Raw genomic sequence first — 24,139 nt, 5'->3', positions numbered from 1 at the left:
CTGCTGTTGACTCGTGTGTGAGTCAGTGTGATTCTATATGGTGGAATTTTTGGTTTTGTTTTCAATTTTTAAGTTTAAAAAAACCAGGAAATTACATATAAAAGCCACATTAAATTAACATTAAGGTTTCAAAGTCAAGCAATCAGTTGGTAAGGAATGCCCGCATTGAGGTTGCTTGTGAAATCTGAATTAGACCCTCTTGCATAGATACTTTATACTATACATTCTTTAATTACATGATCACATAGTATTTTTTTTTCACAGGATTCCTACCTCATTTAATGCACAGGGATTGACAATGCTCTGGGAATGAATCAGGGTTGTGTAGAGAAGGTGACTGTTGTCTGTAGGACCTCTACCTCATTTGTGCAGACATTTGAAAGGCATGTGGTGAATGAGGCGGCTATCACGTAATTAAAGACTGCATTATAATGCATATTCACGGCGGGGGCTGAATTAAGGTTGATGGTGTGACGAAGTGGGACTGTTCTTAATGTTTCCTCTGAATACTGTGTGGGTGCCTCAGTTTCCCCTATGCATTTCTTAAGTCTCTAGTGTGCATAAATGGCTGACAATCTGTCTCCTAGCAACAAATGGCCAGGGCCCTTCCCCCCTTGCAAGGGGATAGCTAAAGGTGAACAAAGAGATCAGGTGACCTGGCCCGGGAAAGAGACAAAGGCCAGAAAGGAGGGGCTGGAGAGGGTTTCAGTTGGGAGCTGGCTGGGGACGAGAAGTGAGAGCAGACGGGGTTATCTGGTTCGCTGGGCCCCAGAATGGACCTGGCTGAGGGGTCCTGTTCGTTGTACCTACAGGCTCTGTTTTAGACCGTGTTCCTGTCATCTAATAAACCTTTGTTTCTCTGGCTGGCTGAGAATCACGTCTGACTGCGAAGTGGGGGTGCATGCAGGACCCTCTGGCTTCCCCAGGACCCGGCCAGGGCGGACTCGCTGTGGGAAGCACACGGAGGGGCATATACTGAATGCTCCAAGGAGAGACCCAGGAAGGTGAAGCCGTGTAAGCTTCTTGCCCTGAAGACAGTCTCCTCCAAGAGAGAGGAGGCTCCCCAAAGTCCTGACTGGCTTTGTGGGGAGCAGTTCCAGAGCATCGCCCGGGGACTCCATGACAGATGGTACTGAAGTGCCATTGATATACTGCTGACACCTAGCTTTGTCTCCTTATCCAGTGTAGACACTACTGAGCTCAGTTGAGGATAGTTAATTAATGCCAGTAGAAAGGGCGAAGTATTTTGAGGCTCTTCCTGGAGCTGCGTATGCCCATTTCGTAGAGAAAATCATCTCTCCCATTACAAGATGGCATGCAACCTCTCAGTTCTTTTGCACTGCTCATGGAGGCTCAGATCGCAGCCATGACCAGCTGTGACTGGGAGACCGATTACATGCTAACTTCACAGAGGTAGGCTTAGCCACAGCGAGCCATGCTTTTGTCACCTCAGGGCTGAGCTATTGCAGTGCACTCTGAAGATGACTCAAACGATGGTAGGTTCATCCTGCAGCTGTCTGCCTGCAAGGTAGGACAAACTGATATGAGCACTACACACAGGGTACGTCTACGCTTACCTCTGGGTCCGGTGGCAGGCAATCGATGTTCTGGGATCGATTTATCGCGTCTGGTTAAGACGCGATAAATCGATCCCGGATCAATCCCGGAAGTGCTCGCCGTCGACGCCGGTACTCCAGCTCGGCGAGAGGAGTACGCGGCATCGACGGGGGAGCCTCCCTGCCGCATCTGGACCCGCGGTAAGTTCGGTCTAAGGTACTTCGAATTCAGCTACGTTATTAACATAACTGAATTTGCGTACCTTAGTCCGAAGTGGGGGGTTAGTGTGGACCAGGCAACAGACTGCGTATGCTTCTGGAGCTGTTTCAAGATACCGATGTTTATCTTCAAAGCCTGAAATGGATTAGGAACAAACAGTTGAAATGACCACCTGTCGCTCCACATCCCACCATGGCAGTTGTCCTCAGGGACGCTGAGCCTGACAAAATCCAGGCTCAAACAGGAATGGGAGCAGGTTGCTTTCAACAGAGGGCCCTCAGCGGTGGAATTCACTGGCACCTAGATCATGCTGCATCAGTCTTGTAGCCCTCAAGGTGTGATTCAAGACTCATCTCTTTTGGCAGGCCTTCTCCTAAGAACAGAGTTGTGCAATGGACCTGGCTGCCTGCCTGCCCTAGAAAGCAATCCACCCAGAGTTCAGTTCCTCTAAAGCAGGCAGCAGTAATCTGTAAGGAAGGGGATAAGAGTTTTTGTTCCTCTTCCTTGAGGGAGGGAACAGGTGAACATCTAAATTTATGTGAATGACCCCAGATGTTACAGGGATGAGTGTCCTAGGAGCCTATATAATAAGAGTCTGGGAAATGGTTGCACACACAGGTATTGGAATTCCCCAAGGAGTCACCATTTGTTGCCCTCAGGGATATACCCATAGGAAAAGGCTTATGAGGAAGGGGTGTATTAAAATATACCACAGGCATTCTGTTCTGATTTATGAGCACCCTATGATTCACACCCAGTTAACACAGCTGCTATCATAGAATAACAGCAATATAAGTTATATCCTTAGGAAAATCCCTACTGTGTTGCACTGTACAAGCCTGTCTCCTGAAATTCCTGCTTCCATTCTGGAGTTACAGTGGCCAAGCATTAAACCAGGCGTGGGAAAACTTTTGGCCGGAGGGCCACATCTGGGAATAGAAATTGTATGGCGGGCCATGAATGCTCACAAAATTAGGGTTGGAGTGTGGGAGGGGGTGAGGGCTCTGGTTGGGGGTGCGGGCTCTGGGGTGGGGCCAGAAATGAGTTCAGGGTGTGGGAGGGGTCTCCTCAGGAGGGTGAGGGGTTTGGGGTGCGGGAGGGGGCTCCAGGTTGGGATCGAGGGGTTTGGAGAGGGGGAGGAGGATCAGGGCTGGGGCAGGGGGTTGGAGAGCGGGGGCAGGCTCCGGGCAGCGCTTACCTCAAGTGGCTCCCGGAAGCAGCAGCGTGTCCCTTCTTTGGCTCCTACGGGGAGGCACAACCAGGTGGCTCTGCGCACTGCCCCGTCCGCAGGCACTACCCCGCAGCTCCCATTGGACATGGTTCTTGGCCAATGGGAGCTGCGAGGGTAGTGTGCTGAGTGGAGCGCCCGGGCTTCCCCTATGCATAGGAGCCGGAGTGGGGCCATGCCACTGCTTCCGGGAGCTGTGTGGAGCGGCCCCCGACCCTGCTCCCTGGCTGGAGCACTGGAGGAGGGCAGAGAAGGATCATCCCAGTATTCAGTGAGGGGCCTTTGGGAGAACTTCATCTTCCAAAATAACTGTTTTTGGCTGGCGTGCGTGTGTGTGTGTGTGTGTGTCCCCTAAAGTAACCAAGATGAGCTCAACTCCATCTGTTTCATGGAACCCATGCTGTACATACAGAGGATGGCTAAATTCTTCCAGGGAGCTGTGAATTTCCAGCAGCTGGACACAATTGGGTTTGTGTTCCCTCCTGCAGCACTGAAACTTGTTTATCAGGAGATGGTGCATTGGTAATGCACGTTTCTGAGCAACTGCCATTGTTTATAATGGAGTTAACAGGATGTTAGTCACTAAGAAGCATTACATTATGATTCTGTGCTGTGTAGTTAACTGATGTCAACTTTATTGATGACTGCTTTGCATCTAATTGAGGTGCTGTGTGTTGAAACAAAGTTCATGGGATTACTTATTCCCATTTCAATTAATCTCTCCAATGCATCCCATTTACCAAAAAACCTGGGTGGCCTTTTTGCAGCAAGCTGACAAAGTAGCAGACCCTGCTGAGCCAAAGAAGACCAGAGCCACATTGTTCATTGCAACAGTGAAGCAAGCCCTGAGCCAGCTACACTATGATCTCTTCTCAAAGGCTCTGCAGCAATACAAGAGGACCGATGACTTCAATGCCATGTTATCGCAAATGAGCTCTCTTTTCATGGAGGACCAGAAAAAGCATATCCTGCTGCGAGGTATGGTGATCTCCCTGAATGTATCCTATGGGACACAGCTTTTTTCCTTGGCATCTTGTCCCAAAGCAAGCACTTCTATGTCAAGTACAATGCAGAAAAATTCTTTAATAATCCTTAGCATTTATTTAGGGCTTTACATTTTCAAAACGCTGTGCAAACATTAATCAACCTAGCCATTAAAAGTTAGCTTCTATATTAAAACAGGCCTTATGGTTACATGAAATAAAATAAACAGTTGTACATTGTTAGGGAATTTATGCTTTTCATGCACAGCTAATACATGTATAGACTTTAATATCGATAGGAAATATTATCTTAATCCAAATCTATGGTGGAATTAAGACTGTGATTGTGAGAAATTGATTGTGTGCATTGGGATGGTTTGATGTTAGAACTGAAAGTGACGTTACTTTAGAGCTGTGGAGACTGTCTCTTTTTGGGTAATGATGGTGATTGGATGTGTAAAGCAGGTTACTGTGAGGTTAGCATAGATAGTAATTTTGGTTTAACATGATTTTCTTGACTTTTGATGATTGTGTTGATAGGAAGTGGACCTGAGCTACCTTAATTCTATGTTGAAGTTTTTTGTGTTGGAATTTCCATGGGTTTTTTTTTACTGATCTTATTTATCAGTTTTTAAAATAGGAATGGGAGGGGCCTGACTGGTTGCATAGTGAGTAAATGATATGGGCAGCTACTGTGAAAAGGGAGCTGGAAAGGAAGGCTGGTGAGCTGACCAGCATGGCTCACTGCTGAATACCAATCAATCCTGTACTGGCATTTGGTTTTAATATGCAGTGCCCCATGTTGATATATCATACATTATAATAGCATCGTAACACACCTGCAGCATAGCACAAGGATGAAGCCCATGAGTCCTGGCAGCCCAGGAGAAATGATGTTGTATTGTTCTAGAACATGCCCTGAATTGTTATTAATGTCTCAAAATGAGAGTTGGTATCAATATATTTTTAAGCATTATGAAACTTTGATTTCTTAGCTGTTGCTGTGGATAAGAGAAGTTACTAGTTTAGGTCAATTGAAAGCAAGTATTAGTGGTTTAGAAGGAATGTGTGTTTGAGATGATGATGAGAGGCAGAATCTGCTCTGGGAAGACGCAAGAGAGGTCTTCTGGGGATTTTTTAAAAATTCCGGTGCTTTACATTTCTGAGTTGACAATGTTTACATCTTCCTCAAATGCTCTAGGGAGTTATTTGTTTTTGTGGTTCTTTTCCTTTGGACAAAATATTTTTTTAAATCCAAAACACTTATCAGCTGATTCTGACTGTTGTTGTTACTTACACTCGCTTTTCTCCAAATACCAATAACCTTTTCTAACACAATAGGAATAGTTAGTGTTACAGTAAATCTCAGGTTTTTCATCTTTTGATTTCCTAACTAATAGTTCATTCATGTCCCCCACACTTCACTGTTTTTTAAATTAGAAATAGGGGAACAAATGACTGGGCTAAGGGAGTCTCCAACCTGTGCTCTTTTACTTTCCTAACATCATGATTAGTCAGGGAGGCAATGGAGGGCACAGGACTATGCGTTGGAAACCTGGGTGTTATTCCCCGGTCTGCTGATGACTTGTATGATCATGGGCATGTGACTTAACCCTTCTCTCTGCCTTAGGGCTTGTACACTCTATAAAATTAAGTCAACTTAAGTCAACGTACAGTCACAGCAGTAATTAAAACCATGGTTCATGTTCATACATGCTCCTTCTGTCAGCAGTCCATGTCCTCACCAGGAGAGCTTACACTGACTGAAGAGAGGCATTGTGGGACACTGACAGCTGGAGCCCAGCATCCCTGGGGCTGACCGCCTCAGCTGTAGGCACGGGGATCACAACTGCGACCCCTACCCCTACAGCCCAAGTGGTCAGCCTGGTGTGGGATTACAGCTGTTAGCCCCCCAGTGCTGGCAGCCCCAGCTGTGAGCCTTTGGGGGGCTCAGTTTCACAGCAGGAAGCCAGCAGTGAAATTGACATTCTTATTAGTTTCACAACTGTGATTATTTCACATTTCTGCTCTAGTCCTGCTGTCAGCCTGCGGGGGGCTCCTTTCCCCCCCAGTCCCTCACCAGGAGGCGTCAGCTGGGCACTGGGCCGTCAGCACCAGGCCTCAGGAGGCAGAGCTCTTGCTGTGAGTCCCACTGCTGGGGCTGACAGCTGGGAGTCCCGTTGCTGTCTCTTGGTGAGGGATTGGGAGTGAGAGAGGACAGCCCGAGCCCCCTATCCCTGCTGCCCCCTCCTGTTGAGGGACTGAGAGCGGGAGAAGAGCCCAAGTCTGGGCTCTCCCTCCCCAATCTGTCACCAGGAGGCAGTAACAGCTCTAAGCCTGTGCCCCGGGGGTGGGATGGGGAGGACATAGGGTAAAATTTTCAAAAGCACCAAAGTCCCATTTCAAAAGTGAGTTAAGCACTTAAGAGCCTGGATTTCATTGAGAGTAAATGGACTTGGTCTCTTAAATGCCTCAGTCACTTTTGAGAATGGAACTTGCGTGCTTTATACGGCTCCAAAACTTCTCTCTCTCGCCAACAGAAGTTGGTCCAACAAAAAATGTTACCTCACCCACCTTGTCTCTTAGGCTCCTAAATCAGATTGAAAATTTTACCTGCTGTCTGAACTGCAAGTCCTGCCAGCAGCAGGTGTCTGGAATTTTCTGTGTGTTGGGATGTATAAACTTCATGTGTGACCTTCTTTCCTCTTTCTTTAATGAAAGAATTTTACCAGTTCGTTCGACCTCAGCATAAAAAGCAGTTTGACGAAGCATGCTGTAGTCTGACTGGAGTGGGCTGTGGCTACAAACCTGAACACAGCCTCCTGCGAGAGGAAAGAGAGATGTTGGCCAAGAAGGCAGGTGAGGCACACATAGCTGAGTGCTTTAGTAGATGTTTTCCATCAGCTCAAAAGTATTGATAGCAAATCTGCATCAGCTGATTTCCATGACTGTGTAAGCTGTATCCCTTCATGAGATATAGAAGGTATGGGGGGGAGTGTGTGTGTGTGTGTGTGTGTGTGTGTGTGTGTGTGAATAACTTTTTTTTAAACTGAAAATTAATTAACCTGAAGGCTGAAACACAAATCCTGTCAATCTGGAGGGGGTTATAGAGAGACGGGGTTTGTTCTTCTGAGTATGAGACACTGCAGTATAAGGCAATGCCTGCTGTGTGATGTTTTTCGTTACAGTTAGCCAAACCGTGTGTATTTTATTTGTCATCCTGAAACCCAGGAAAGCTTTGTGACTGCAGAAGGATGGGATCGTGGAGGAGTGGGGGGGAGGCGGGTTTGATATTCATTCTCCTGGTCCTCTCTTCACCAAAAAAATGCACCAGGTGGTTTCCAGGTGCAGTGCTTGAGGAGAGAGATACTAGGAAATTCCAGGTTTCTGATGGCTCTATGAACAGCTTTCCACATACCTTCTGAAGGCTGGGGAGCTTAGACGTTCACTGTTAGCTGACTAGTTTAATTTAATAGGGGAAAAGCAGTGTCTGCAAAAAACAACATTCTCGGAGGGTTCATCCAGCCAGCTAAATTCCCAGCTGCACCTGAACAAGGGAGGAGCCCACCTGATCTCTGGGCTGAATAGAACAGGTACGCTTTCTATAAAGAAATAGCGCAAATTCCCTGTTTGATTGTTTTCTTGCACTCCCTTGCTGTCTGTCAATATCCATCTCTTGTTTGTTGTCTTATTCTTAGATTGTGCGCTGTTTGGGGGAGGAGGGAGAGGCCATCTTTTTGTTCAGTTTGTACAGCACCTAGCGCAAAGGGTCCTCGTCCATGATTGGGCTCTTAAGTACTTTGGCAGTACAAACAAATAATAAATTGTGTCAAGTGGAAATGGATTTTGAGGCCTCTAAACTATGCTAGCATTGTATAAAAATGAAACACCAAGGACGTGATTCAGATCAAGTGTATGTGAAGGTATAACCACCTTAAGTCAGAAGTTTGAGCTAAGGGTGTGTCTTTGCACCTGATTTACTCCAGGGTGGGAAACATGTTCTGAGCACAGGAACTGTTAACCTTCCAGCCACTCAGCAGCCCCTGTCTGTTTTTCCAGGCTTTCAAGAAGAGAGCAATTTAGGAGGGGTGGGTTAAATGAAGCTGGTTAGGAAGGTGCCACTGACAACCTGGCCAGCGGGTGGCTGAAGGCCTGGCTAGAACAACACGAATGACATGTTGTGATTGGCGCTCTCTCTGTGAGGGCTGATGGACTGAACGATCAAGGTTAGGAAGGAGAGGCTGAGGGGTATTCATATTTTGATGATGGTATTTTACTTGAAATGTATGTGTGTCCATGGGGTTCAGGGTGCAATCCAGACCAGTGAGAGGTTGTCACCCCTTACCCGGTAACCCTGAGGGCCTCACGGTGCCTTGGTACAGTAGTTCCCAGCCTGGGACGCTCACAGTCACCAACAAGCATGCAGCTCACACACTGAGTGTCTATGTGCTATGCTATAGTTCAGCAACTCAGACCCTAGCAGCCTGTCTACAGCCCCACTCTCACTTCTACCAATCTTAGTTACAACCAGCAAGATACTCCAACACACTCCCAGTCCCTGATTGTCCCAAAACTGTGTGTTCTGCAATGTCCAGGCCTCTGCTGGACAGTTCAGAGGAATAATAAGGTTAGCTTGTTCCTTAAAGAGACAAATGCAGATCACAACTTATTAACTTAACTGCGGTAAATACACCCTTTCCTTCAAACACAGCACTGAGTTGGTTTATAGTAAAAATAAAACAAATTTATGGAGATAGTAAGTGGTGCCAACTAAAAGGAATAAAAGTAGAGATGGTTACAAGCAAGTAAAAGTGAAAACACACCTCTAAAAGTCTAAAACTTAATCTTGCGAGGTACAGACTTTGTTCAAGATGGTTTCTCTCAACAATCTTCCTTCTCAGTCATGGCTGACTTTCCCTTAGACAGGACTTTCCACAGAAGTACAAGGTGCTGGCTTCCCTTGTCTTCCTAGGTGAAAGATCATTTCCAAAGCAGATTTCTCACATATATTCAGTTTTCAGAGACTTCAAACCCCCTCCCCCCCTTGGTTGAAGGTCTCATCTTTCTCAGCTTGCAAGAGCTTTGTTCCCTTGTGTCTGTCTAGTGATGGGTACCAAAGATGGCCGCTGCTTCAAGGAGTGTCCCTGTGGGTGCTCCACTTTAGGTGACTCTGCACCTCTACGCTTGTAATCAGAGATTTTTAGCAGCAGTGCCTGGTTGAGTCGCACATGCACTGTTCCTATCTTGCGCCACCTCAGGCAGTTACATAGCGCTGTGCGACCAACCCCACTCAGTTCCTTCTCTACTGCCCTCGGTTTGATGGCGCACTGCAGCACTTCTGTACTTTAGCTTTCTCTAGTTTTAACTTTACAATATTAGTTGGTTAGTAGTTAGTCAATAGTTACTTACCCTTCCCTGTTTGTTTTCTTAAAAAACAAACAAACAAAAAAAACCACCTTTTTTTTTATCATAGGAATTTAAGTTTCAGTTGTTAGGACACCCTTTAGTGTAACATAGTTACCCTCCATCATGGGAGAAACCCTACTTTGAGGGGCATGCCCGGCTTCCTGGGTTTTAAACATTGCCTGACTAGCGATTCCTCAATCCTGGTGTCTGATGGGCACTCACAGCGTGTCTGCTGCCTCGGTGAGACACACCTCAAAAGTGCACCCACTGCCACAGCTTGAAACCCTGTGCCAGGAAGACGAGAGACTTGCAGCTAAAACTTCTCATGATGGAGAAGTCTTTACGCTACACATCCGATCCGGGATCACAGACCCTTCCGGGGCAGTGGTTTCCTATGGTGGCATCTGACAGAGGTTCTCTTCCACGCTCTCCGGGGAAGGAGCATTCTGCCAAGAAGGCAGCAAAGAAGCAGGTTTTGACCTCCCCTCCTTGGGAATTTGCCAAAAAGCAGTGTTCCCTGACTTGATAAATCCCGTTGGTACCAACTGCATGGAGACCTTCCATCTCTGAGATAGTGGAACCATCTGGTACCATGGGTATCTCACAAGCAAAAGACCCTAAATAGGCTGGCTTGGAAAAAGGCAGTAAGAGGAGACCTACAATCCCTGCCTCGGTACTGTCGGAGCCGCTCAAACATGCAACACCGAGCATCTTGACAACGCTACAGACTATGGCACCACCTTCTGCCTCTGCAGTGCATAGCGCACGAAAGGAATCAGTACCACCAACCCCACCAATGCTCTTAGTACGGCAACTGTTTCTCCACCACAAAGATCTTCTGGTCTCCTCACAACCAGCCACCTCACTCCAGAACGCTTGGTACTGAGCCATCTTACTACACCACCCAGATCAGTTCCTCCTTTATCTAGTGATGAGGATGAAGGTGAAATATACTCCTCCCATCACTCCTCGCCTATCCACGCAGCTATTAGACCAGATCCACCAGAACACCATAAATATCACCCAGGACCTGTACCAGTCTTTAAGGAACAAGACTGGTGCAGGCACCCATGGATGCCACTGCCCATGCCATTTCTACCAGAGTGGCCTTAAGAACATAAGAACGGCCATAATGGGTCAGACTGAAGGTCCATCTAGCCCAGTATCTTGTCTTCCAACAGTGGCCAATGTCAGGTGCCCCAGAGGGAATGAACAGAACAGGAAATCATCATCAAGTGTGATCCATCCCCTGTCGTCCATTCCCAGATTCTGGCAAAGAGAGGTTAGGGACACCATCCCTGCCCAGCCTGGCTAATAGCCATTGATGGACCTATCCTCCAAGAATTTATCTAGTTCTTTTTTGAACCCTGTTACAGTCTTGGCCTTCACAACATCCCCTGGCAAGGAGTTCCACAGGTTGACTGTGCGTTATGTGAAGAAATACTTCCTTTTATTTGTTTTAAACCTGCTGCCTATTAATTAAATTTGTTCTTGTGTTAGGAGGAGGAGTAAATAACATTTCCTTATTTACTTTCTCCACACCAGTCATGACTTTATAGACCTCAATCATATCCCCCCTTAGTCGTCTCTTTTCCAAGCTGAAAAGTCCCAGTCTTATTAATCTCTCCTCATATGGAAGCCATTCCATACCCCTAATCATTTTTGTTGCCCTTTTCTGAACCTATTCTAATTCCAATATATCTTTTTTGAAGGATTTATATAGAGGCAATATATTTTCTGTCTTATTATCTATCCCTTTCTTAATGATTCCCAACATTCTGTTAGCTTTTTTGACTGCCACTGCACATTGAGTGGATGTTTTCAGAGAACTATCCACAATGACTCCAAGATTTCTTTCTTGAGTGGTCACAGCTAATTTAGACCCCATCATTTATTTTTATATATATAATATATATATATATATAGGGAGAGGGGTGGGTGGGTGGGATTATGTTTTCCAATGTGCATTACTTTACATTTATCAACCTTGCATTTTGTTGCCCGGTCACCCAGTTTTGAGAGATCCTTTTGTAGCTCTTTGCAGTCTGCCTGGGACTTAACTATCTTGTATCCTATGCAAATTGTGCCACCTCACTGTTTACCCCTTTTTCCAGATCATTTATGAATATGTTGAATAGGACTGATCCCAGTACCGACCCCTGGGGGACACCACTATTTACCTCTCTCCATTCTGAAAACTGACCATTTATTCCTACCCTTTGTTTCCTATCTTTTAACCAGTTACCAGTCCGTGAGAGGACCTTCCCTCATGACAGATTACTTTGCTTAAGAGCCTTTGGTGAGGGACCTTGTCAAAAGCTTTCTGAAAAATCTAAGTACACTATATCCACTGGATACCCCCTGTACACATGCTTGTTGACCCCCTCAAGCAATTCTACTTTGTTGTTTAGCCATGGTGGCTCTTTTTTGGTTCTCTTACTATGTTTTTTAATTTGGGGTATATGTTTAAGTTGAGCATCTATTATGCTGTCTTTAAAAAGTTTCCACGCAGCTTGCAGAGGTTTCACTTTTGGTGGTAGAGGCCGTGAATGAAAGGGGCAGACAACATCACTCCAGAACCACCCCGTATGATGGACTGGAAAAGGTTAGACTTTTTTGGACATAAGGCCTACTCGTCAGCAACCCTACAATTTGGGACTGCCAATTACGAAGCATTGATGGCCAAATATATTTACACAAATTATTCAAAAATATCTGAATTTATTTATTTTCTACCCAACAACAAAAAAGAGCAATTAAAAGTAACCATCTCGGAGGGCCACCTTCTTGCTCGAACAGCCTTACAGGCCTCACTGGACTTGGCAGACATGGCGGCATGTTCCATCGCCACATCCATGATAATGCAACGAGCTTCCTGGCTCCACCTCACTGGGTTCCCCAAAATGGTACAATTTGTCATCGAGGATCTTCCATTCGAGGTCCCGAAGCTGTTTGCATCCAAGACAGATGAGTTGCTTCGTATGTTAAAGGACTCCCAAGCAACCCTCAGATCCTTGGGCATTTATATACCTTCCCAAAATTAAAAACAAGAGAAGTATTACTCGGTGTAAAGAACAAGATCTGTGCCCTACTCCCAACTTCAGAGGCAGTATGGCCCACAGAGGCAGAGACCCACTAGAAGGAGACCACTCCCTTCTGAGCCTCAATGTCCCAACAACAGGGGTTGAGGGTTTGGTCGAGGACCCAAGATACCTCCCACATTTTGAAATGCTGGAACCATCCACAACTACCCATCCATTTGGAGACTGTCTGACCCCATTCCACCCAGTTTGGCAGACCATCATGTCAAACAAATGGGTACTAGAAATCATTGAAACTGGTTATTCCATCCAATTTACCTCCATCCCCCCCAATCACCCTCCTTCCCCGTCCCTCTTCAGGGACCCTTCTCATGAACATCTACTACAGTGATCTCAAACTCAAATCACCACAAGGGCCACATGAGGACTAGTACGTTGGCCCAAGGGTTGCATCACCGACACCTTTTCATATAAAGGTACAAAAGCCCCCACCCCCCGCTACCCCCAGCCCTGCCCCCACTCCACCCCTTCCATGGGGCCCCGCCCCCTTCCAACCCCTTCCCCAAATCCCTGTCCCACCTCTTCTCCGCCTCCTCCCCTGAGTGAGCAGCTCCCCGCTCCTCCCCCTGCCTCCTGGAAAGCGCTAAGCGCTGTTTGGCGGTGAGAAGCGCCTGGAGGTAGGCAGAGGAGCGGGGACACGGTGTGCTGTGGGGGGGAAAAGGGGGCTGCGGGTGCAGGGAGCTTGGCAGCTGCAGGAAATAACTCCGGGGGGGCGGGGGCAGGTGCGGGGAGCTTGGCGGGCCGCAGCAAACAACTCCATGGGCTGCGTGTTTGAGACCCCTGCTCTACTACAACAAGAGATAAGGCATCTCATACACCTGGGCGCAATAGAACCAGTACCAACACAACACAGAGGGAAGGGTTTCTACTCCCATTATTTTCTAACCCAGAAAAAAAAACTGGAGTGTAGAGGCCCATTCTCGATCTAAGACTCAACAAGTTTAAGACCCTGCAATTCAGGATGGTCACGCTAGCAACGATCATTCCAGCCCTAGAGCAAGGGGACTGGTTTTCGGCCCTTGACCTCCAGGACATACATTTCCACATAACGATGCATCCCTCACACAGGAGGTTTCTCGGGTTTGTTCTGGGAAAAGTACTTCCTTTTGGATTATCCACTGCTCCACGGGTATTTTCAAACGTTCTTGTGGTAGTGACTGCCCACCTCTGCCAACAAGGGGTCCATAATATTCCCCTATTTGGATGATTGCTTACTCAAAGCATCGACTTGAGAAGAGGCACTAAAGACAGTAGCTCTAGGTCTTCAAATAAACTAACAAAAGTCAACACTCACACCGGCAAGGTTCCACCTGAAGGCAGGGTTACTCCATGGCTCCGAGACAGTGAAATGACCTGTTCGGAGGAGGTAAGGGACATTCTCTTAAACAGCAGACCACCTACTATTCGACATATTTACCTACACAAATGGAAGAGATTCAATACATGGTGCCAAAATAGACAAATTATGGCAACTTTCTCTGCTTTACCAATGGTACTGGACTATATACTGGAACTTAACAGATCGGATCTCTCCGTGAACTCGATCAGAGTACACCTCTTGGCAATCACAACATTCCACCATAAAGAGGACAGGTTCTCCATCTTCTCCTACCTGACCACTAAACACTTTCTCAAAGGTCTTTGCAACCTTTACCCTGAAATATGAACCCCAACTCCATTATGGGACCCCCATCTGGTGCTGCTACTAAAACTTCTGATTAGAAGCGCAGGCACGCAGATTCACGTAAAGTAGAGCATCCACAGTAACAACCATCTCGAAGAACCTCAGTTACTGCACAGAGTAACCTTCTGTCTTCCAAAGCTCAGTTACCTTGTTTCAAAAGGCAGGATAACCTCATGCTGTTCTTCCCTTCTTGTGGGCTTCCCATGCCCCTGTATGTAAATAGGGCTTCCATTGTCTTGATTCCACCATGCTTAATTTATATTGAAGACAGGTAGATACTTTCTTTACTGTCGGGAAGGGAACCTGTTTCTCCCTGTTTTGTCACAGGCTTTAAAGCATAATATCATTTAAATATCCATATTTCCTCCTATAGTGTTAACACAGGCGTTTCATTATGACATTAATCACCAGTGTGTCAGTAGCTTTTAGGAAAGACCTCACTGTATAAACTTCTATAATATAATAATATTGTATACAATCAGTTGATTAAGTTGCTTATCAGTTCAGTTCCCCACCTCCATCTTTATAGACCAGTAAACCTTTAAAATAGATTATTCTCAAGACTATACCTCAAAGTAAAGTTTATTCAAGCTGTGAGGAAGGCAAATTGGAGTCTGGTGGTGAAAGAAGCTCCATGCTCTTTCTCCCCCGCTGGTGTTTGCAGGAAAAGAACAATTTGTTTTAGCAATCTCCTCCCCTTGTTAGTTGGATGGCCCTGTTTATTGCTTATACATATGTTGACGTAAATCCACCTTTCTTTGTCTGAAGCACTGTGCTTATGCATTGCTTGCCAAACACGTTTTAAGAAAATAATTCTAGCACATATTCGACTTTTTGTACACACCCTGTGCATACATCAGACAAGAATTGTAATGATCAGTGAGTTTAGTTTTCCAATGATATCTAACATCTAACAATGATATCTACTTTTAGATACAGATTATAACAATAATGTGCTAGGTGTGATGAGTATGTCAGGCCTGACAAGACCTGCTGACACAATACTAACCACAAATGGGCCTCGGTGTCACAGCATGTGCCTAGAGCAAAAGGGCTTATATTTTTCAAAAATGCTGGTCAGTAAATGTATTCATGTAGTTGCATCATGTTTTTTGCATCCATCCTTCTGGCCTTATTTTCGCCAACATTTACCTCTGAAAGTCAGCGGCTCAGTGTAGATCTGTGCTATTCCTGAGATCAGCTGGGAATTTCTTGGAGAAATGAATAAGGTTCCTAGCACTACTTTTAAGCTTAGTTCATACAAACTAAACTCTTTTTTTAACTGCCCTCTAGACATGGTCCTTAGCAGTAATCCGTGACTATACCTGTTAAACGTTAACATTTTACAGTCTTTTAAAAAATAAGGACTAGGCCAAGACTTTTTAATCCTCTTCTTGCAAAGAGCTGCTGACATTTCTTGGAAAGCTTTAAAAGAATATCCTTTATGAAGCAATTCTAGTTTTCTTGCTTCCTATTTCCTTCTCTCCTATATTTTTAGGGACATTTGTCTGAGAACCGGATCTTTGTTTTCACGATATGGTTATCTCCTGCTGATTAATTCTCACTTGATTTCATAGTGCTCTGTGACCGTGTAGGGATGTTTGGCTCGGAGGCTGTGTGTGGGGGAAACGAGCAGCTGGAATAGAAGAGCCATTAACAAACAACAACTCCAGTTTTCCTACACGTGTCCCCAGGGTTAAGAAAGAGTTTCTACATTTCTCTCTTATCTAGGTTACCCCCTAAATAGGATGTTTCCTTATGAGGGAGGGTGTCAGATGGTTCCATGATATGCCGTGATGTAAAAAGATACCGATTACAAAATTCCCACCAGGCTCTGTAGCCACATTCACTTCTTTCCGCTCCCTCCCCCTTCAGGGAACTGAGTTGAGTCCCTTCCTTTTCAAAGAGAATTTCAATTTTTGTTCTGCAGTTTAAAAAAAAAAATTTTTTTTTAAGTTGTCAACATGTGGCCACTTAAGAACTTGAAACTGTTGATTGGCATTGTGCTGAAATACAAACCACCGCTTTATCTCTGTAAGACAGCACAATGGCCTGTCAATCAAAAGCGCTCCTTTGGATTGTAACAAAAGATACTTTAATTATGTGGTTAAAAGAATGGTGTTAGCTGCTTTGATCAGGTTTGTACACTCTATTGCATATGGTGCTGTGTTTTTAAAATTTTGAAATAATTCCCTTTCGATGATGATTTCCTATTTGGCAAACGTTATTTTTTTCCTCACTTTATTTCCTGGGTGAGGATAAATCCTATGCTTGTTAAATGAATTGGGCTTTTTTTCTTCCTTCCTTGGCATGCCAGCACTGCTTGTTAGCACAGCTATTTGGAAGATTGCTGCTTGCTGCCTAAGGGAAAACACACGGCATTATTTTAGTACTGACCTCACACATTGTAGCTGATTTTCCATTGATTTAACAGATTCCTAGAATATGCAGGCAGGGTACAAGGTGTCTCCCTTAAAAATTCTAGATTGTCCTTCCTAAAGCTTTGATAATGTATGTTCTCTTTCAGGAGAAAATCACACCCATATCCCTAAGGAGGACCCTGAAGAGGCATCAAGCTCTCGCGGAGAGGATCACCATGAGCTAGTCAGAGCTACATATCTCAATGATCTGAAAAAAGTTTTGGACAAAAACAGTTACAGCCGCTTCTGTGCAGCACTATCGGCATATAAGAAGACAGATGACTATGACGCCATGGTGTTGGTGGTAGCTGCCCTCACCACCGAGAAGCCAGAGTACTTTCACCTCCTGCAACGCAAGTATTTTTATTTAATTTTTTTTGTTTTAGAAATAGATATAGGTGCTGTGATCCTGTCCCTCATACACCTCAGATGTACACAGTAAACGCTCACTGATCGGTGTAAATTGGTTTGCAAACTCTATCCTTCCGATGAACTTATTAGCACTGACAGAACACATTGCATCTCTTCTCTCTGTATTCAGCACTCTGGGAAAATGGGACTTGCTGCATAAAAGTGTTCACCCAATCCAGGTAATTTTGAAGTTATAAAAGTGGGCACTGCTTCCACTTGTTCTGATTACACTCGATTCCTGAAGAAACCTAAAACTGAGATAATGCTTCCACAACTACACTCACTTCCTGCAGATGTGCTTCTTTCACTTGTCTGATTTCATTGCATTATTTTCCTTATTTCTGCGAGGACTGCTCTTTAGAACAGGTGATTCTGGTTATTGCATAGACTCTCAAACTACCGTTCTCATGGCTATTGGCTTCCATATCTGGTGCTATGCCCTAAAAGACTTTCAGCTTTTAGGGATAGACAGTCTCACTTCTGAGTCACTGGTTTTTCCCCTCAGATATTTACATGGACACAGTTAAGGAATTTTATCATGATTAACACTCTTGATTTACCATTATTTATAATAAACCTTTAGAATCTGGAAACTGACATTTATTTCCTTACAGAATTTTTTCGCCTTTCTGCCCATATGTGCTGGTTTGTTATTGTAGAGTTTCTCATTATATCCTAGGCTACTGGCACTGAAAAGTTGAGGTTAGGTTTTGATTTAGCTTAAATAATACACACATTTTCAGACAGATAAAGAAAAAGGAAAACATACACATGTTGGGCCTAACCACCTTGAAGAGGGATCTCTAATTCCACTACTATAATGTTTCATTACTGCCCTCTTACTGACTTGTGGACATCCTAGTGCCTTTGATGGGCAGTTCTCTTCCGGGAGGAGTGGATGCTAAATGTGCAAGGCAGCTGAAGGATGAGAGCAGCTAACAGGAGTAGAAAATGCTGAAATGTGGCTCTGTTGGGTCCCGCAGAATCCTATCCAGAATCCCGCAACAGAGTGTTAGGAAGTAGGTTGCCCTACTCTGTTAACTGTAGACGTGGGTTTGTCACAGCTGAAGAGTAGGATGGAAATGAACCACATGATGTGATGAGTCAGAATTTCCTGTTGAATGTCACATTATTGAATATGCAGTGTTGTTGTAGCTGTGTCAGTTCCAGGACACTAGAGAGACAACGTGTGTGACGGTAGTATATTTTTATTGGACCAACTTCTGTTGATGAGAGAGCTTAAAAGCTTGTCTCTCTCTCACCAACAGAAGTTGGTCCAACAAAAGATATTACCTCAACCACTTTGTGTCTCTGTTATTGACTATGATGTATCAGTGTTTTTAGTGAGCAAGCCAGTTTCAAATTGAAGTACCAAAAAGGAATTGTCTAAGCCTGGCAATAACCCATAGTGGGGACTTTTTAAAATTTCTATAATGGTCTGATTCTTTCCCAATAAACAAACGGTACCCAGGGGATTCCTTCTTGAGACAACCTTTTTGGGCACTGAACTTGTTTGACTTTGTAACACCCTGCAGTGTTCATTGGCGCACCAGAACAGAATTAATGTCTCTTTCAAGGGTGGAAGCAGAATTTTCAGACAAGCTGATGCTGCTGTCAATGCCAATACTCATCCATCCTCTAGTGAGAAAAAAAAATTAAGCATCGACCCCCCTCAAGAAATGATCAGACATTTCCCAAACCTTCAGATGCGCTGGGTAGAGGGTGGGAATCAGTAGCTATTCTTGCTCAGTCTCCATAGAGCTTTTCCCTTTTCCAAAAAGGAATGAACAGTCTATGCTAAACCAATTCATTTCATGTATGTTTGACTTTTTAAAACATTTTGGGCAGGGTTCTACATGTTTGTGCGTCCTCATCACAAAGAACAATTCAGGCAGATGTGTAAAGACCTGACTGGAATGAGCTGCAGTGAGGAAAAGAAGAAATTGCAACCGGAAGTGCAGGAGGCCAAGAGCCCTCTGAATTTGGAGAATTCATGTTCCAAAACAGAAAATAGTGAAACTCAGGATAAACCTGTCAGCCACACACCAGGTTTGGAATGAACACTTTTCTGGCATTTAGGTAGTATTATTTATTATTGTGGTAGCACGTAGGAGCACTCCAGACATGGATCTGGACCCCATTATGCTAGGTGCTGTACAAACACAAAACACAACAACAGTTCCTGCCCCAAAGAGCTTGCAATCTAAGTATCACACAAGAGAGAACAGGTGGGTACAGAAAGACAAGTGGATGAACACAAGGAAATAATGAGACAGTCACCTGCAAAATCTTCCATGTGAGCAAAGTCCACTATCTTTAGGTAGAGTCTACCACATTAGAGTCGTTCCATTGGAAGGCTCTCCATTTTTTTCAGTGATGATTTTGTGTATGTTAATACAGTATCAGAAACTTGTGGTATGGCACAATGTAATGGGGGGGGGGGGGGGAGTTAATCAAATTTTTCTGGCAGGCTTCTAAATGAAAACCTCCTGGAAATGCCAGCTGGTCAAATTTCACAAAGAGCTGAGGTATGTCTAGTATTATGCATTACACCACATTATATACTGTTCGATATGTATTCGTGTGCAGCTACTTTCAAGAGTGAAGTGCCAAGAAAAACCCAGAGCAAGATTTTCTCCTTCTGTAGTAATCAGAACAGCAAACCTGGATCTCAAAAGACAGACACATTGACAGGATCCAACAGCATAAGAGCGCCGACCAACCCATGCAATTTGCCTGTCTTGCCCCTCAATATGGAGCCAGAATGTGGTAGGTGGAGATTTTGCCCTCTAACGCGAGAGAAGAGTGGTCAAAAATGTGTAGAAAATCCAAATTATGTTCACCCTTTTTAGAAGAACAGTATGAAGCCATCTTTTATTACTACAGTTATTCATGTGTATTTAAGCACTCAGGTACTGCAGTGATGAGTGTGGTATAAAAGCTTATACAGAATAAAATCGAATTTGGGTTTTCTTGTTCAACTATGTCCATTCTGTCTAAGTACTTACTGGCCTAGGATGAGTGCCCCCTGAGTACTAATGCAGTTATCCTCACACCTACCCTGTGAGGTCAGCAGTATTACCCAGCTTCATAGATGGGGAATTGAGGCACAGAAAAATTGAGTGAGGTCACACAGAAGAAACTGTGTAATAGGGTCAGGAATTGCACCTCTAAAATACAGGGGCCTCATAAAACAGATTGCACACACCTTCAACTATTGCTTTCTACAAAATGCACTGGAAACATGAATGTGTAAGAACTTCTGAAACAAAGAGTTACTGGAATTTAGTGTCTTCTCTCTCTCTCTCTCTCTCTCTCTCTTTCTCCCCCTCCTTCCCCACCCCGGTAACTTGTCTCTCAACTGCTATTTTTAGGAAGATTCCAGTGCTCTAAATGCAAATCTGAGGATGATGTGCCTTTTAAATGCCAGTTATGTACCTTCACTTGCTGCAAAACATGCTGGGAACAGCTCTTAAAGGTTGGCTTTGCTTATTAGTTTCAGTTATTTTCTGAAACTTTTAGTAAATTTTATGTTGGTTTAATGAACCAGATGGACAGCCCTGGAGTCGGAAGTCCTCTGCTTACCAACAACACACACAGTTCAGGCTTCCTTCAGGGCCTTGCCACTCTGACTTCATCATCTCCATTCTGCAGTGATTGAAGGCAGACCATATCTTTTGTCCTGGTTGAGAAATAAAGTCTCACCCCATCTGAGCCTTCCCCAATTTTCTCTGCCTCCAGAAAGGTGCAAGTGGCAATCTGAGGAACTTAATTTGTGACAGAGATTTTTCATACATCTTAACTCTTTTATTTTAAACATTTTCTTTGCCCGGTTTCATTTCATTCCTGAAGTGTCTTCTATAAGGCACAATCATGAGGCAACCTTCCTGTCATCACTGCATCATCCTGATACTTTAGGGTTATCCTGGCTTGCAGAGATGGATGCCTTCCCTCTGGATAAGAAGATGAAAGCATTACTGCAAAGCATCTCTTGGTAGCATCCTCCACAACAGATACTTTCCTAGACTTCCTGTGCTGTGCAGAGCTCTCAGTGACTCAAGTACAGTAGCCTAACAGGATCTGTGGCTCTGCCCATGAAAGGCAGATGAGAGGATGAAAAGGCTTGACAGCTTCCATGTACTCGGGCGTGAGGACGAGGGTGTTAATCAGAGGCCTGTAGACAAGTTGGTCACAAAGGCAGCAGAGAAGAAAGAGAAATCCCTCTCCTCTCATCCACGAAGCAGTACAGAAGGGACTATGAGCAGGCATTCAGAAACAGGCAGTCCTTCTGTACCTACCAGTCTTCTGAGCTTCATAGGGACTGTTTGTCAGGAAGAAGACCCTGGAATATATTGACCAAGTGTGGAAAATCCAGATTAAATTAATAATAAAGACGTCTTCACACAAATGGGTTCTAGAATCGATTCAGAACAGCTGTTCAATAGAATTTCCCTCTCCCCCCTCCCCTCCTCCCCCCCAATGCATGATATTCCCAACATTAAAGAATCCAGGAAATTACAAGAAGGCCAATAGGCCATTTTGTGACTGCTGCAGATTAGGGCTATAGAACCAGTCCCATCAAACAGGCAATCTTATGGAGTGTGTTTGATTGTTTCTTTTTGGTTCAAAATAGAAAAGGGCCATGCAGACCATCTTGGATCTCAAAGCACTCAGTTTATTCACTCAAAAGTCAAACTTCAGTATGGAGGCTTTTAACTCTATCATAAAAATTCTGCATCCCCAGAACTTCCTGTCATTGATAGAGCAGAAACAGGAGTGAAGTGTGTCGTTACAAGTGTCTAAATTTCTGCCACTACAAGAGACACTTTGAGTATAAGTCCCTTCCTTTCAATTTGTTGGCCATGCTATGAATCTTTACTGAGGTCCTAGTGGCAGCTGTCCAAGAAACAGGAATATCTGTCTGCCTGTTCCCAGACAGTTTGCTCATCAACCCCTCTCGAGGGAGAAAGCCCTTGAGGCCAGCATCCTGCTGGTATGTCCTTTCTTAATCTCTGCTGCAGAAGGCCCAGGCTGATTATAAAACAGCATCATATCACTAGATTCCTAAGAACTGAAAAATCCACAGGTTTGTTTCCTGTTTGCTACAGACCTTTTATGAATCCTTCCTTTGAACCTCTGAGGAAGGACTCCCTGTGATTTTTCACTTGTAAACTCTTTCCTAATTGCTATTATGTCAGGCTGGGGGTTTTTTTGGAGGGGGCGGGGAGCCACAGTACTGCACCATACTGTATTTTTCGTCAGGATGAGGTGGTGCTTCTTAGGACTGAACGACACCTTAATTCCCAAGATTAGTTTAGTTTTTTCTTAGCTCACAAGCAAATGAACCTTCCATCCTTCTGACATAATTCTCAGCAGCCTATAGAGATGAAATGGCACACCCTTGTTTTATGGAGTGTCGTTACAACCAGCCTGTCGTGGATGTAGTGGTGTCTTAACTTCTGTTCCCAGAGGGCATGTATTCACTGTGGGGGGAGGGGAGTGTGTTCTTAATTCTGGTTACTCATCTGCATTAGTTAACTCAGGTTAAAATAGCAGGGAAGACGTGGCAACTCATAGTTTAACTCACATTAGCAGATTGAGTTCAACCATAGGCTCCCCTATAAGCTTTAACTCATGTTGCTAACTCAAGTTAAAAGTGGAGTTGCTGTGTCTTCATAGCTATTTTAACCCAAGTCAGTTAATTTGGATTAGCTAACCCAAATTAGGAGCAAACCTCTTTTTCACTGAAGACCTACCCCTCCTGGTTTCTTTGAATGCACGCGGCACAGGTCTTGGGTTTCTTGACCTGTCTCATGGAGGAAATGTGATTCTTCTGCTCTGACTAGGATCTGGCTACACTACCCTGAATATACCAGCCACTTATCCTGCAGGACCAACTGGTTTTCGAGCACCTGCGTTTCCTCCCTTCAGGAACCTGTGACCAGTGATACAGGGTTTGTATACACTGCAGCTGGGAGTGTGCTTCCCAGCCTGGGTAGACAGATTTGCACTAGCTTGCTAAAAGTAGCAGTGTGGATGTTGCAGCCCGGGCAGCAGTTTGGACTACTCCCCTAAGTGCAGATCCAGGGGGTCGGATGGGCTTGGCCTTGGATGGCTCGCCAAAGCCACCTCCCATGCCACAACATCCACACTGCTATTTTTAGCAAGCGAGCTTGAGTGAAGTTAGCACAAGTCTGTATGCCCATGCTGGGAGGCACACTCTTAGCTGCAGTGTTTTCAGGCCTGTTGCCAGAGTTGAAAGCTCTGGAACAAACATATTTGGCTTACTTTGTGGCATGGGTCTGGTATAGTTTGGTTGATGAGAAGTTGAGTATCTTGCAGTTTTGGAAGCTGGCATTCTTAGGCCTGGTGTGGGGCAGGTTCTCTGATCCAAGAGACAGGATAAAAGGTTTGTTCTGCATCCAGGCACCTAGGAAAGAGGGGGCAACCGAGTGTTAATATTGTGGGACACAAAAGGTCTGAGAGAGGAAAGAAATTTTCCCATCTCTCTCTAAAGCCTGGAGGAGAAGCCACCCCTCATTCTTCTTCAGTTCTTGATCCAGCTTCATTCCCAGGGGGATTTGTTTTATGACAGATGTCTCACGAGCAGGAAATGAACAGCCACTGACCACTTATTTCCTCTGGGCCCCCAAACCACCAGCGCATGGTAGTAACATTTGGCCTAGTCTGGATTCGAACTGGTGACTTGTAGACTAAACTTGGTTCCTTTACTACAAGTTACTCATGAGTTCATTCATTCTAAATAACCAGTTCAAGCTTACTGCATTTAATGAGGAAGTGACTAACAATCCATCATACAGCACACAATGACTTCTTTTTACCCTAATCTTTAGTCCTTTTTCAGTCATTATTATGGTAAGACCACTTAAAGGTGTGGGAAGAATGATGGTCAATCATTAGAACTTTCAACACAGGAGGATGTTCAGTCCATAGGGCATGCACTAGGAAGAGCAGCTTGGGAAAGATCTCTCTCTCCAGTGAATTCTTTCAAGACCCATTTGGCAAGCTGAGCATCATGCACATGATATATACTGTAGGGCTTAGTCTTTAAATGTTTTGTGAAATTGGTGGTCTTAAATGCGCCAGTATACAATGAACAGGTAGACACT

The 24,139-nt window shown here is 44.7% G+C and overlaps 1 protein-coding gene and 1 long non-coding RNA gene across 26 annotated transcripts in view; one reads left to right on the top strand and one right to left on the bottom strand.

Annotated features, from left to right (window-relative positions):
• Positions 1-24,139, top strand: part of RTEL1 (regulator of telomere elongation helicase 1) — a 98,982-nt gene that overhangs the window by 72,045 nt on the left and 2,798 nt on the right. For 11 of the 25 annotated variants that reach the window (XM_065566243.1, XM_065566244.1, XM_024106742.3 and 8 more), the window contains 7 exons: positions 3,772-3,982; positions 6,709-6,846; positions 7,464-7,580; positions 16,706-16,951; positions 18,858-19,058; positions 19,599-19,778; positions 20,384-20,487. In XM_065566243.1, coding sequence (XP_065422315.1) covers positions 3,772-3,982; positions 6,709-6,846; positions 7,464-7,580; positions 16,706-16,951; positions 18,858-19,058; positions 19,599-19,778; positions 20,384-20,487 — 1,197 coding nt within the window. The remainder of the gene's footprint in view (positions 1-3,771; positions 3,983-6,708; positions 6,847-7,463; positions 7,581-16,705; positions 16,952-18,857; positions 19,059-19,598; positions 19,779-20,383; positions 20,488-24,139) is intronic. The other 14 variants (XM_065566245.1, XM_065566248.1, XM_042847392.2 and 11 more) reach the window with 4 other exon arrangements.
• On the bottom strand, positions 20,814-23,439 carry LOC135975383 (uncharacterized). The gene is made up of 2 exons (XR_010592399.1): positions 23,298-23,439; positions 20,814-21,351 (listed from the first exon to the last, which is right to left on the bottom strand). It is a non-coding gene; the product is annotated as an uncharacterized LOC135975383 (long non-coding RNA).

The sequence above is a fragment of the Chrysemys picta genome, chromosome 13 (assembly GCF_011386835.1).
Source record: "Chrysemys picta bellii isolate R12L10 chromosome 13, ASM1138683v2, whole genome shotgun sequence".
NCBI classification, from domain to species: Eukaryota; Metazoa; Chordata; order Testudines; family Emydidae; genus Chrysemys; species Chrysemys picta.
Note: the sequence above shows the minus strand (reverse complement) of the source record. Positions and strands in the feature narration are given on the sequence as shown.